The 14,720-nt window shown below is 43.4% G+C and overlaps 1 protein-coding gene across 1 annotated transcript; it reads right to left on the bottom strand.

The window, feature by feature from the left end:
- Positions 1-3,149: 3,149 nt before the first annotated feature.
- On the bottom strand, positions 3,150-13,584 carry MRAS (muscle RAS oncogene homolog). Its single transcript, XM_056535536.1, is given in 7 exon segments — positions 3,150-4,284; positions 5,706-5,785; positions 6,169-6,268; positions 7,781-7,934; positions 13,390-13,402; positions 13,404-13,520; positions 13,522-13,584. Coding segments are annotated over 7 exon segments (627 nt in total). The 3' UTR covers positions 3,150-4,184.
- Positions 13,585-14,720: the final 1,136 nt, after the last annotated feature.

The raw sequence follows: 14,720 nt of genomic DNA, 5'->3' as shown, positions 1-14,720 counted from the left end.
CTACATACAAGAATATAACTACTATAATACTGCTCCTATATACAAGAATATAACTACTATAATACTGTTCCTATATACAAGAATATAACTACTATAATACTGCTCCTATATACAAGAATATAACTACTATAATACTGCCCCTATATACAAGAATATAACTACTATAATACTGCTCCTACATACAAGAATATAACTACTATAATACTGCTCCTATATACAAGAATATAACTACTATAGTACTGCCTCCAATATACAAGAATATAACTACTATAATACTGCTCCTACATACAAGAATATAACTGCTATAATACTGCTCCTATATACAAGAATATAACTACTATAATACTGCTCCTATATACAAGAATATAACTACTATAATACTGCTCCTATATACAAGAATATAACTACTATAATACTGCCCCTATATACAAGAATATAACTACTATAATACTGCCCCCCTACATACAAGAATATAACTACTATAATACTGCTCCAATATACAAGAATATAACTACTATAATACTGCCCCCCTATATACAAGAATATAACTACTATAATACTGCCCCCCTATATACAAGAATATAACTACTATAATACTGCTCCTATATACAAGAATATATCTACTATAATACTGCCCCCTATATACAAGAATATATCTACTATAATACTGCCCCTATATACAAGAATATAACTACTATAATACTGCTCCTATATACAAGAATATAACTACTATAATACTGCTCCTATATACAAGAATATAACTACTATAATACTGCCTCCTATATACAAGAATATAAGTACTATAATACTGCCTCCTATATACAGGAATATAACTACTATAATACTGCTCCTATATACAAGAATATAACTACTATAATACTGCCTCCTATATACAAAACTACTATAATACTGCTCCTATATACAAGAATATAACTACTATAATACTGCTCCTATATACAAGAATATAACTACTATAATACTGCCTCCTATATACAAGGATATAACTACTATAATACTGCTCCTATATACAAGAATATAACTACTATAATACTGCTCCTATATACAAGAATATATCTACTATAATACTGCCTCCTATATACAGGAATATAACTACTATAATACTGCTCCTATATACAAGAATATAACTACTATAATACTGCCTCCTATATACAAAACTACTATAATACTGCTCCTATATACAAGAATATAACTACTATAATACTGCTCCTATATACAAGAATATAACTACTATAATACTGCCTCCTATATACAAGGATATAACTACTATAGTACTGTTCCTATATACAAGAATATAACTACTATAATACTGCTCCTATATACAAGAATATAACTACTGTAATACTGCCTCCTATATACAGGAATATAACTACTATAATACTGCCCCTATATACCAGAATATAACTACTATAATACTGCTCCTATATACAAGAATATAACTACTATAATACTGCTCCTATATACAAGAATATAACTACTATAATACTGCTCCTATATACAAGAATATAACTACTATAATACTGCCTCCTATATACAAAACTACTATAATACTGCTCCTATATACAAGAATATAACTACTATAATACTGCTCCTATATACAAGAATATAACTACTATAATACTGCCTCCTATATACAAGGATATAACTACTATAGTACTGTTCCTATATACAAGAATATAACTACTATAATACTGCTCCTATATACAAGAATATAACTACTATAATACTGCTCCTATATACAAGAATATAACTACTGTAATACTGCCTCCTATATACAGGAATATAACTACTATAATACTGCCCCTATATACCAGAATATAACTACTATAATACTGCTCCTATATACAAGAATATAACTACTATAATACTGCTCCTATATACAAGAATATAACTACTATAATACTGCTCCTATATACAAGAATACAACTACTATAATACTGCTCCTATATACAAGAATATAACTACTATAATACTGCCCCTATATACCAGAATATAACTACTATAATACTGCTCCTATATACAAGAATATAACTACTATAATACTGCCCCTATATACCAGAATATAACTACTATAATACTGCCTCCTATATACAGGAATATAACTACTATAATACTGCCCCTATATACCAGAATATAACTACTATAATACTGCTCCTATATACAAGAATATAACTACTATAATACTGCTCCTATATACAAGAATATAACTACTATAATACTGCTCCTATATACAAGAATATAACTACTATAATACTGCCTCCTATATACAAAACTACTATAATACTGCTCCTATATACAAGAATATAACTACTATAATACTGCTCCTATATACAAGAATATAACTACTATAATACTGCCTCCTATATACAAGGATATAACTACTATAGTACTGTTCCTATATACAAGAATATAACTACTATAATACTGCTCCTATATACAAGAATATAACTACTATAATATTGCTCCTATATACAAGAATATAACTACTGTAATACTGCCTCCTATATACAGGAATATAACTACTATAATACTGCCCCTATATACCAGAATATAACTACTATAATACTGCTCCTATATACAAGAATATAACTACTATAATACTGCTCCTATATACAAGAATATAACTACTATAATACTGCTCCTATATACAAGAATACAACTACTATAATAATGCTCCTATATACAAGAATATAACTACTATAATACTGCCCCTATATACAAGAATATAACTACTATAATACTGCCCCTATATACAAGAATATATCTACTATAATACTGCTCCTATATACAAGAATATAACTACTATAATACTGCTCCTATATACAAGAATATAACTACTATAATAATGCTCCTATATACAAGAATATAACTACTATAATACTGCCTCCTATATACAAGAATATAACTACTATAATACTGCTCCTATATACAAGAATATAACTACTATAATACTGCCTCCTATATACAAGAATATAACTACTATAATACCGCCCCCTGTAGACGTGTATGTTTCAGTATGGTGTCTGCTCTGTGTTTCTCAGAACCTCTCTCCCTGCAGTTTCGTCCTCGCGGTTTCCTCGGCCCGTTTTACCTCCTCTATACACAATAAGCAGAGACTTTCCCCCCGGAGATGACGTTTCTACTGTTTTTATTCCCCTAGAAATAAGTTAATACATTCACAAGGAAAACAAAAATGAAACAACTCGGTGGAAATACATTTGTGGCGGTTTTTTTCCCACCGTCTGGTAACTCGCGGCGGATTCTGTCTATTTCGCTACTTGACAAGTTCCTCACAAAGTAAAACACTGGGGAAGAAAAGGCCTTTCTCATTCCTTCTGGCCCCCGTTTGGCCCCCGTCCAGGGGTTGACACATTGTCTGGGGTTCCCCGCCAGCTGGAATGTATTCTCCCTCCCGAAAACTCATTCATTTCAGATGGGCTGTTAACCCTTTAGGTCGCCCTATGGCTTGCAGGAGGTTTGGGTCAGCACCAGAGAGAGTCTCGGGATCCTGCGGTTTGTAGAAGAAAAGTGCGTCATGGCTGATCGGAAAACACAGGTAAAAAAGATCCGAAAACAAATGGTCCAGATCCCCGAGGAGAAAAGTTCTGAATCGTGGCTGGGACCTTGTAACGTGGCACCGGAGGGGGCGGAGGCGTCGTGGTGGGAGTGGGTAACCTTGTACCATGCTGAAGTCCGTCTGACACTTTGTATGTACCGCAGCAGGTGAAGTACCAAAAAGTGCAGCATAAATCCATTAGTCTGTGTTCCGGCCCTTTAAGACCAGCACATTATGCTCCCTGGCAGTGCAGTGGTTAATAACGTGACCTCAGCTCCGATCCCTTCCTTCTTACAATGTAAAAAAAAAAAAACTAAACATTTTATTCCTGCAAAAAAATAATAAAATGTAAAAAAATAAAAAAAAATACCACATTATACAGGAATAAATACATCTATACTCCAAGAAGAGGGGAGGGGGAGGGGCGATGTCGTCTCATTCTCTGCCATCTTGTGGGGAAACAGTCGCCAACCGTATCGCTGAACGTGCGCGGTAACCTGCACAGACGTGGCGGGTCCAGCCCAGATGATGCGGCCCCCAGGCCGGGGGTCGCTGCGGGTACAGGACGGGCAGTGGTCATGCTCGGCAGTTGCCATCAATGCATCCGATGTCACAAAACCACGCAGAACGACCTGTGCGCCCCCGTCCCGCGGTCCCCGCGCCACTTGGTGTTCCTCTTCCGCTTCTGACTTTTCTCTGGAAGCTGCTGCCTGTGAAACATTGTAACAAAGAGATTTAATGTGGTATAAACTTCATCCGTTATATTGTCTCACTTGTGTAGGTTATTGGCGCGGGCGAGGAAAACGACGTCACTTTCTAGTCACCTTACGGAATAATAGGTTGACAATTTTATTTGTTGCTGTTTAAAGAAGCACTCCGGGAATGTTTTCCTCATTTATTGCAGCACAGACTATAATTAGGGAATAATGTAGAGGTTCTTGTGTAGAGATAGCAGCAGCAGCAGTATACAGATAGAGCTGGAGGGGAGGTGTATAAGTACTATATATCCTGATCCTATAGTGATAGCAGCAGCAGTATACAGATAGAGCTGGGGGGGGGGGTGTATAAGTACTATATATCCCGATTCTATAGAGATAACAGCAGTATACAGAGAGAGCTGGAGGGGGGGGGGGGACTATAACTACTATATATCTCCTGATCCCATAGAGATAGCAGCAGTATACAGATGGAGCTGGAAGGGAGGTGTATAACCACTATATATCCTGATCCCATTAAGATAGCAGCAGTATACAGATAGAGCTGGAGGGGAGATGTATAACTACTATATTTCCTGATCTCATAAACATAGCAGCAGTATACAGATAGAGCTAGAGGGGAGGTATATAGCTACTATATATCCTGATCCCATAGAGATAGCAGCAGCAATATACAGATAGAGCTGGGGGGAGCTGTATAACTATTATATATACTGATTCTATAGAGATAACAGCAGTATACAGAGAGAGCTGGAGGGGGGGGGGGGACTATAACTACTATATATCTCCTGATCCCATAGAGATAGCAGCAGTATACAGATAGAGCTGGAAGGGAGGTGTATAACTACTATATTTCCTGATCTCAGAAATATAGCAGCAGTATACAGATAGAGCTCAGGGGAAGTGTATAACTACTATGTATCCTGATCCCATTGAGATAGCAGCAGTATACAGATAGAGCTGGAGGGGATGTTGTATAACTACTATATATCCTGATCCCATAGATAGCAGCAGCAGTATACAGAGAGCTGAAGGGGAGGGGTATAACTACTATATATCCTGATCCCATAGAGATAGCAGCAGTATACAGATAGAGCTGAAAGGGAGGGATATAACTAATATATATCCTAATCCTATAGCAATAGAAGCAGCAGTATACAGACAGAGCTGAAGGGGAGGAGTATAACTACTATATATCCTGATCCCATAGAGATAGATTTACTCTGGGTCAGGCTGGGAATCACGTGACCCAGTTACAGTAGTGAAACACATGGATGCAGCTGTGCTAGAATAAAACAGAGGTAGGACTAGTGATGGTGATTGGGTAAAAGCATGGAGGATACAAAAACCCTATATATATGTCAGTGTGAATCAGAGCTGGTATATCGGCACCGGGGGGCGCTGCGGCGTCTCACCTGATCACCCGGACGAGGTCATGGAAGGCTTTGTCCACATTCTGAGGCGGATCCTTGGCGCTGGTTTCAATATAAGGAATCTGAAATCAAAAGACAACAAGTTACGACAATGACTCATGACTCTCCAGCTGTTGCGAAACTATAACTCCCAGCATGCCCGGACAGCCAACGGCTGTCCGGGCATGCTGGGAGTTGTAGTTTTGCAACAGCTAGGGATGCCACAGGTCCACCGCTGTCTTAAAGGGATTATCTGGGATTAGGTAATTTCTTTGAATATTAGGAAGCAGATGTTTAAGGGGATGGGCTTATAAAGGGGGCGGGGCAAAGTGTTCCCATTGCAGAGAAAGCTGTGGGGGGAGGCTCCTGCTGCAGGAGATGTGAGGACAGGACAGCTCTGGGAATGGGGGGGTGGGGGGATTTTCGCACTATTGGGGAGTTTCGTCCTATCCCTCCCTGGACTTACGTTGTGTTTTACCGCCATCTCCTTCCCCTGTTCACTGGAAATCTTTCGTAAGTGCATCAGATCAACTTTGTTCGCGACCAAAATCATCGGGAAAGATTCTCTAAAAGGAAAAAAGAAAGAAAAGTGTTCAGACCCTGACTGACAATGAAATGCTGCCCGAGCCAGACATGGCGGTGTTTTTTTTTTGCTGAATTTTTTTCACCGTTTAAGATGCCACAACGCCACAAAAAAAACGCCCCCTCATTTTTCACTCCCAAGATGCAGTTTTTGTGGCATTTCCTCAAAAGCAATGGGTTTTAGTGGAAATTTGAATTTTTTTTTTCCTTCTATGGAACTTTTATGGGAAGAAAAACGACAGTTTCCGAAAAAAAAAAAAACGCCAGTCTTGGCTGCATAGAAATGGGGAAAAAAAAATTAAATAAAAAACACCTCCTTTTGCGATTTTGTTGCCATTTTTTTTTTTTTTTTGTGGGAAAGAAACAGAGATTTGTGCCCAAAAAAAAAAACAAAAAAAAACATGGTCTTAACCCCGTAAGGACATTTTCACCTTAATGCACTTTATGATTTTTAGAAAATGAGGAGGAAAAAACGAAACGTGTTAAATTATGCCCCTACAGACCCATATAAGGGCTTATTTTTTGCGTCACCAATTGTACTTTGTAATGACATCATTTATTTTATAACATAATCTGCGAAAATTATTTGTTGGGTGAAATAGAAAGAAAAAAACCCGCCATTTTGCATCTTTTTAGGGCTTCCTTTTGTGCGCAGTGCGCTTTTCGTTAACAATGACAACTTTTCCTTATTCTGTAGGTCGATACGGTTACAGGGATACCCAATTTTTGTAGTTTTTTTTTATTTTACTACTTTAAAAAAAAATGTATAACTACATGCACCAAAATGAGTATGTTTAAAATAGTCATCGTCTAACTTTTTTTTTATTTTTCCGCGTATGGGGCTATAGGAGGCTTATTTTTAATCATTATCGGATTATCGGCAAGGTAATTGCCGATAACGTCCAAAATCGTGAATATCGGCCAAACCGATAATCGGTCGATCCCTAGTTCTTTCTTCATGCGGAATTCGCGTGCTAACCCCATAGAACTCAATGTACATTTTTTTTCAGTACGCCACACTTTTGCGCGGAATTCGTAAAAAAAAAAATTAGAATAATTTTTTTTTTTTTAAAATAATGTCTCCTTTGCCGCGCTGAATTTCGCACTGATTTCTGTGCGGAATTCCACGCACATTCCGCGTGGGAAAAAAAAAACGGTCATTTCTGAGCAGTTTTTTTTCAGCGAGAATTCCGCGCAAATATTAATCAGTGTGAACGTACCCTAAACACGTTGTCTAATACTAATTCCCACTTTACTGACACTCAATGTCAATTTCTGGCAGCGGAGCGCCACCTAGAGACAGGATTTAAGATGACAAAGCAGATCATCAGGTAAATGCAGAAGATAATCAGTATAGGACAGTGGTCTTCAACCTGTTGAAGCCGTTGGCTGTCCGGGCATGCTGGGAGTTGTAGTTTTGCATCCTCTGGAGGTCCGCAGGTTGAAGACCACTGGTATTGTGTTCAGATAAGGATAGTCAGAGGCCGCACTCTCACCTGTCCTTGACCCTGAGGATGAGTTGATGAAAGCGATCGACGTGTTCGAAGCTCGCCTTGTCTGTGACCGAGTAGACGATGAGGAATCCGTCGCCGGTGCGCATGTACTGCTCCCGCATGGCACTGAACTCCTCTTGCCCTGCCGTGTCCAGCACTGGAGGAGGAAACACAACGCCCACTGTTATATCCACTGATTATTTCTTGTATTTAGCCATTTCTCCATATGTTGCGATGTATTTGTTATGATTTCTTATCAGTAATTAGTAGAGACACATAAGGCCGGGATCACGCTGCAGTATAAAGCATGGGGGAGACATAAAGTACCATCCCCATCCCCAAGAGCACAGATTCCTGACAGTATAAGGGCCCATGCACACTACAGAAATTCTATACGGATTCCGCCTCCCATTGGCTCCTGCGGACTGCCCCCCCCCCCACTACACCCCCCTAATTATACCCCTTATCAAAGGTTCTGGATGCCACTTTGTTTATCCCCCATGCCTTACACTGCAGCTCAGTCCCCCGTGCCTTACACTGCAGCTCAGTCCCCCGTGCCTTACACTGCAGCTCAGTCCCCCGTGCCTTACACTGCAGCTCAGTCCCCCGTGCCTTACACTGCAGCTCAGTCCCCCGTGCCTTACACTGCAGCTCAGTCCCCCGTGCCTTACACTGCAGCTCAGTCCCCCGTGCCTTACACTGCAGCTCAGTCCCCCACGCCTTACACTGCAGCTCAGTCCCCCACGCCTTACACTGCAGCTCAGTCCCCCTCGCCTTACACTGCAGCTCAGTCCCCCACGCCTTACACTGCAGCTCAGTCCCCCTCGCCTTACACTGCAGCTCAGTCCCCCTCGCCTTACACTGCAGCTCAGTCCCCCTCGCCTTACACTGCAGCTCAGTCCCCCATGCTTTACACTGCATCTCAGTCCCCAATGCTTTAGGGTACATTCCCACACGGCGTATTTGCTGCGTATTTGCTGCTGCATATTTTATTTTCTCTGTTGAAGTCAATGGGTAGGAAAATACGTAGCACCAAATACGCAGCAAAATACGCAGCAAAATACGCCGTGTGGGAACGTACCCTTACACTGCACCTCAGTCCCCAATGCTTTACACTGCACCTCAGTCCCCAATGCTTTACACTGCACCTCAGTCCCCCATGCATTACACTGCAGCTCAGTCCCCCATGCATTACACTGCAGCTCAGTCCCCAATGCTTTACACTGCAGCTCAGTCCCCAATGCTTTACACTGCAGCTCAGTCCCCAATGCATTACACTGTAGCTCAGTCCCCATGCATTACACTGCAGCTCAGTCCCCAATGCCTTACACTGCAGCTCAGTCCCCATGCCTTACACTGCAGCTCAGTCCCCATGCATTACACTGCAGCTCAGTCCCCCATGCATTACACTGCAGCTCAGTCCCCCATGCATTACACTGCAGCTCAGTCCCCCATGCATTACACTGCAGCTCAGTCCCCCATGCATTACACTGCAGCTCAGTCCCCCATGCATTACACTGCAGCTCAGTCCCCCATGCATTACACTGCAGCTCAGTCCCCCATGCATTACACTGCAGCTCAGTCCCCCATGCCTTACACTGCAGCTCAGTCCCCCATGCCTTACACTGCAGCTCAGTCCCCCATGCTTTACACTGCAGCTCAGTCCCCCGTGCTTTACACTGCAGCTCAGTCCCCCGTGCTTTACACTGCAGCTCAGTCCCCCATGCATTACACTGCAGCTCAGTCCCCCATGCATTACACTGCAGCTCAGTCCCCCATGCATTACACTGCAGCTCAGTCCCCCATGCATTACACTGCAGCTCAGTCCCCCATGCATTACACTGCAGCTCAGTCCCCCCATGCATTACACTGCAGCTCAGTCCCCCCATGCATTACACTGCAGCTCAGTCCCCCATGCCTTACACTGCAGCTCAGTCCCCAATGCATTTTCTGCATTGTCACACACTACAGTCTCCTCAGGATATTGCGCAGTCAGCAGCAGGGGCACCTCTCACTTGCCCGCACAGGTCACCGCTGCTGGGTGGGTGCGGCCGGACTTGTAATGACGCGTTAAGGAGCGGCTGCGATAAAGAAGGAACTGCAAATAAGAAACTGATGGAATCTCGTAATGAGTTAACCCCTTCAGCCCCACGTGTGGTGGCGTCAGTGCTGGAAACCCCGAAGGGCCACAACCACTCCTGATCTCATATGATGCCACACAGCCCGTGGCAAGCTCCTCCTACTATTAAAAAGAGTTGCGCAAAAAAAACACAGTTGCAACATTTCTGCAAATGGAGCTGGTGCAAAAATTAACAACTTAATTTATTTATACATAGATAAAATTAACCCTGCGCACGCGCTGCAGTCGAGTCATCTGAATTGTTGCGAAGAATTTCACCGCTGAAACTGATCTGCTTTATCAAATCCTTATTGTCACTTTGTGGTCTCTACAGGACGCGCGCCAAAACCACAGAGGCCGATGGGATGCATCAAACCAGATGCTAGAATTTAGGATTTCAGCCCACAAATGATGGGATCGGATACCAGATAAGTGTGATACAGAAGAGGAGGGATCGGATACCAGAGAAGTGTGATACAGAAGAGGGGGGGGATCGGATACCAGATAAGTGTGATACAGAAGAGGAGGGGTCGGATAACGTGTGATACAGAAGAGAGGGGATCGGATACCAGATAAGTGTGATACAGAAGAGGAGGGATCGGATACCAGATAAGTGTGATACAGAAGAGAAGGGATCGGATACCAGATAAGTGTGATACAGAAGAGGAGGGATCGGATACCAGATAAGTGTGATACAGAAGAGAGGGGGATCGGATACCAGATGAGTGTGATACAGAAGAGAGGGGGATCGGATACCAGATAAGTGTGATACAGAAGAGAAGGGATCGGATACCAGAGAAGTGTGATACAGAAGAGGGGGGATCGGATACCAGATAAGTGTGATACAGAAGAGGAGGGATCGGATACCAGATAAGTGTGATACAGAAGAGGAGGGATCGGATTCCAGATAAGTGTGATACAGAAGAGGGGGGGATCGGATACCAGATAAGTGTGATACAGAAGAGGAGGGATCGGATACCAGATACATGAGATATAGAGTGGGGATTGGATACCAGATACATGTGATACAGAAGAGGAGGGATCGGATACCAGATATGTGTGATACAGAAGAGGAGGGGTCGGATACATGTGTGATACAGAAGAGGAGGGATCTGATACATGTGTGATACAGAAGAGGAAGGGTTGGATACATGTGTGATACAGAAGAGGAGGAATCGGATAATGTGTGATGCAGAAGAGGAGGGATCGGATACCAGATACATGTGATACAGAAGAGGAGGGATCGGATACCAGATACATGAGATATAGAGTGGGGATCGGATACCAGATACATGTGATATAGAGTGGGGATCGGATACCAGATACATGTGATACAGAAGAGGAGGGATCGGATACCAGATACATGAGATATAGAGTGGGGATCGGATACCAGATACATGTGATACAGAAGAGGAGGGATCGGATACATGTGATACAGAAGAGGAGGGATCGGATACCAGATACATGTGATACATAAGTTTGTCTCCACGCTGAAATTCTTATCGTGCATTTGAAAATCCAGAGATCGCGCTGATGTAAAATTCCACCTTCTGAATGAGCCCTAAGAGTCGACTCAAACATTGTTTAAATGTGTCGATCAACCATTGTACTCACAGCTGAGGGTTTGTTACAGCTGCGTCCAGTTTAGAAAATACTCTGTGAGGGGAACAGCCTGAACTCCAGACTGACACACTGCAACAAACTATCAGGACAGAATAAAGATATCAGCGCTGGATACAATTGTAGCAAACCCTCAGCTGTGGATGTAGACAATGTTGTTCCTATTCCCTGATGGCAAACAGAGATCTTGGATTGGAGGACAAATTGAGCACAAACATAGTAAAGGGTTAATATGTGATTGACAGCGTCACGTCCCAGATGTCATGTGTCGGGGGATCAGGCAGGTAGTGATTAGTGGCGGTTGTCAGATCTGATTTATGGGCCGGGTGTTAAGTGGGAACAAATGAGCGATGTTGTCAGGCGGCATTACAGGTCGTGATGGGAACCAGATCAGCGGGATCGGTGCGGGATCGGTGCGGGGGGGGCGGCCTGTCAATCACTCCACCTATATATTCTACATCAGTGATTTTCAACCAGGGTGCCTCCAGCTGCTGCAAAACTACAACGCCCAGCATGCCCGGACAGCCTTTGGCTGTCCGGGCATGCTGGGAATTGTAGTTTTGCAACAGCTGGAGGTCCACAGCTTTTGCCGAAGGCTGTCCGGGCATGCTGGGAGTTGTAGTTTTGCTATATCTGCTGGTTCAGGGTCTGGACTGACGCACCCAGAACGCAACACAGACCACAGCCTCACATTCTGCAACGTCACTGCCAGCTCTGGGGGATAAGACATGATGAAACAGAAGAATAGTGAGTGCAGCTCTGGAGGGGACTGGAGGATGAGACATAATGTAACTGCAGAATAGTGAGTGCAGCTCTGGAGGATAAGACATGATGTCACAGCAGAATAGTGAGTGCAGCTCTGGAGGTGAATGAGGGTAAGACATTATGTAACAGCAGAATAGTGAGTGCAGCTCTAGAGGTTACTGGGGGATAATACATGATGTCACAGCAGAATAGTGAGTGCAGCTCTGGAAGTGAATGAGGGTAAGACATGATGTAACAGCAGAATAGTAAGTGCAGCTCTGGAGGATAAGACATGATGTCACAGAAGAATAGTGAGTGCAGCTCTGGAGGTGAATGAGGGTAAGACATTATGTAACAGCAGAATAGTGAGTGCAGCTCTAGAGGTTACTGGGGGATAATACATGATGTCACAGCAGAATAGTGAGTGCAGCTCTGGAGGTGAATGAGGATAAGACATGATGTAACAGCAGAATAGTGAGTGCAGCTCTGGAGGATAAGACATGATGTAACAGCAGCATAGTGAGTGCAGCTCTGGAGGAGAAGACATGATGTAACAGCAGAATAGTGAGTGCAGCTCTGGAGGATAAGACATGATATAACAGCAGAATAATGAGTGCAGCTCTGGAGGATAAGACATGATGTAACAGCAGAATAGTGAGTGCAGCTCTGGTGGATAAGACATGATGTAACAGCAGAACAGTGAGTGCAGCTCTGTTGGATAAGACATGATGCACCCGAAGAATAGTGAGTGCAGCTTTGGAGGTAATTGGAATATAACTCAAGATGTAACATCAGAGTAGTGAGTGCAGCTCTAGAGGTGACTGGAGGATGAGACATAATTGAACAGCAGAGCAGTGAGTGCAGCTCAGGATGTAAATGAAGTATGACATTATGTGATGTTACATTGTCAGCCCCCACTTTGTCCTTGGGGAACAGATTTTGCTATTGAACACAATCCCCCCCCCCCCCCCCCCCCCCCCCCCCCGCAGGCTGTCTGGGACCCCTCAACTCCTTCTCCTATATCAGTGCATAACAGGGCAGATTGACCCTTTAGGGCTCTGGGAAAGCTGGATGACACTCAGTATCGTGATATCATTGGAGAATAACACAGGCCACACAGTCTCCTCACCGTCCAGGATAGCCCCACTGCCCGTCTATCTCCGTGTGCTTCAGGTAGGAATCCTCTATGGTGGGATCATAATCCGGGACGAATATCTTCTGGAAGAACTGGATGGTGAGCGCGCTCTTCCCCACGCCCCCCGTCGCCCACCACCACCAGCTTGTACGTGGGCAGGTTGTCGCTCAGGACGGCGCTGGTCGCCATCTTGTCCTCCGTACAGTTCCTGCAGAGAGAAACAGAGAAGATTCAGTCACAGTGTGAGAGGCCGGATGTAGAAGAAGGAAAGGGTTAAAGGAAAGTTACACAATCCCGGCCCTGCGACGAGGGAACGGCGAGCGAGAACGACCGCCGCGGTCAGCGCCGACACCGGAGCAACACAGGCAAAATCCTCTAATCCACCATCTAATGCGGGTACATGTGAATGTACCCTGAGACCAGTGCTTCCCATCCAGTGTGCCTCCAGCTGTTGCAAAACTACAACTCCCAACATGCCCGGACAGCCAACGGCTGTCCGGGCATGCTGGGAGTTGTAGTTTTGCAACAGCTGGAGGCACAGTTTGGAAAGCGCTGTACTAGAGAAATTCAAGGAACACTGGGTTCAAAGACACAAAGTATATGCTATAATCCGCACAGTACTGTCCAAGAAAGGATCCCCAATAATGTCTGGGCATGCTGGGAGTTGTAGTTTTGCAACAGCTGGAGGCACACAGTTTGGAAAGCGCTGTACTAGAGAAATTCAAGGAACACTGGGTTCAAAGACACAGAGTATATGCTATAATCCGCACAGTACTGTCCAAGAAAGGATCCCCAATAATGTCTGGGCATGCTGGGAGTTGTAGTTTTGCAACAGCTGGAGGCACAGTTTGGAAAGCGCTGTACTAGAGAAATTCAAGGAACACTGGGTTCAAAGACACAGAGTATATGCTATAATCCGCACAGTACTGTCCAAGAAAGGATCCCCAATAATGTCTGGGCATGCTGGGAGTTGTAGTTTTGCAACAGCTGGAGGCACACAGTTTGGAAAGCGCTGTACTAGAGAAATTCAAGGAACACTGGGTTCAAAGACAGAGTATATGCTATAATCCGCACAGTACTGTCCAAGAAAGGATCCCCAATAATGGGAAACACTGCCTGAGACATTACACATCTGCCTGTCCTGTACATGTTTTAGGAAGCCTGGAGACGACTACGACTCTGTTCACACTACAGAATTAAGCGCGGAAGACCCATTTACATCAACGTTAAGGTTCGCGCTGCAGAATCTCTGAGTGGAATTCTGCATACAGAAATTCTGCAGTGTGAACATACCCTAAAGATGGAGGCCAAGGCGGGGGCTCCGC

The sequence above is a fragment of the Hyla sarda genome, chromosome 8, assembly GCF_029499605.1.
Source record: "Hyla sarda isolate aHylSar1 chromosome 8, aHylSar1.hap1, whole genome shotgun sequence".
NCBI classification, from domain to species: Eukaryota; Metazoa; Chordata; class Amphibia; order Anura; family Hylidae; genus Hyla; species Hyla sarda.
The sequence above is the reverse complement of the archived record's forward strand: the minus strand, read 5'-3'. Positions and strand labels throughout refer to the sequence as shown.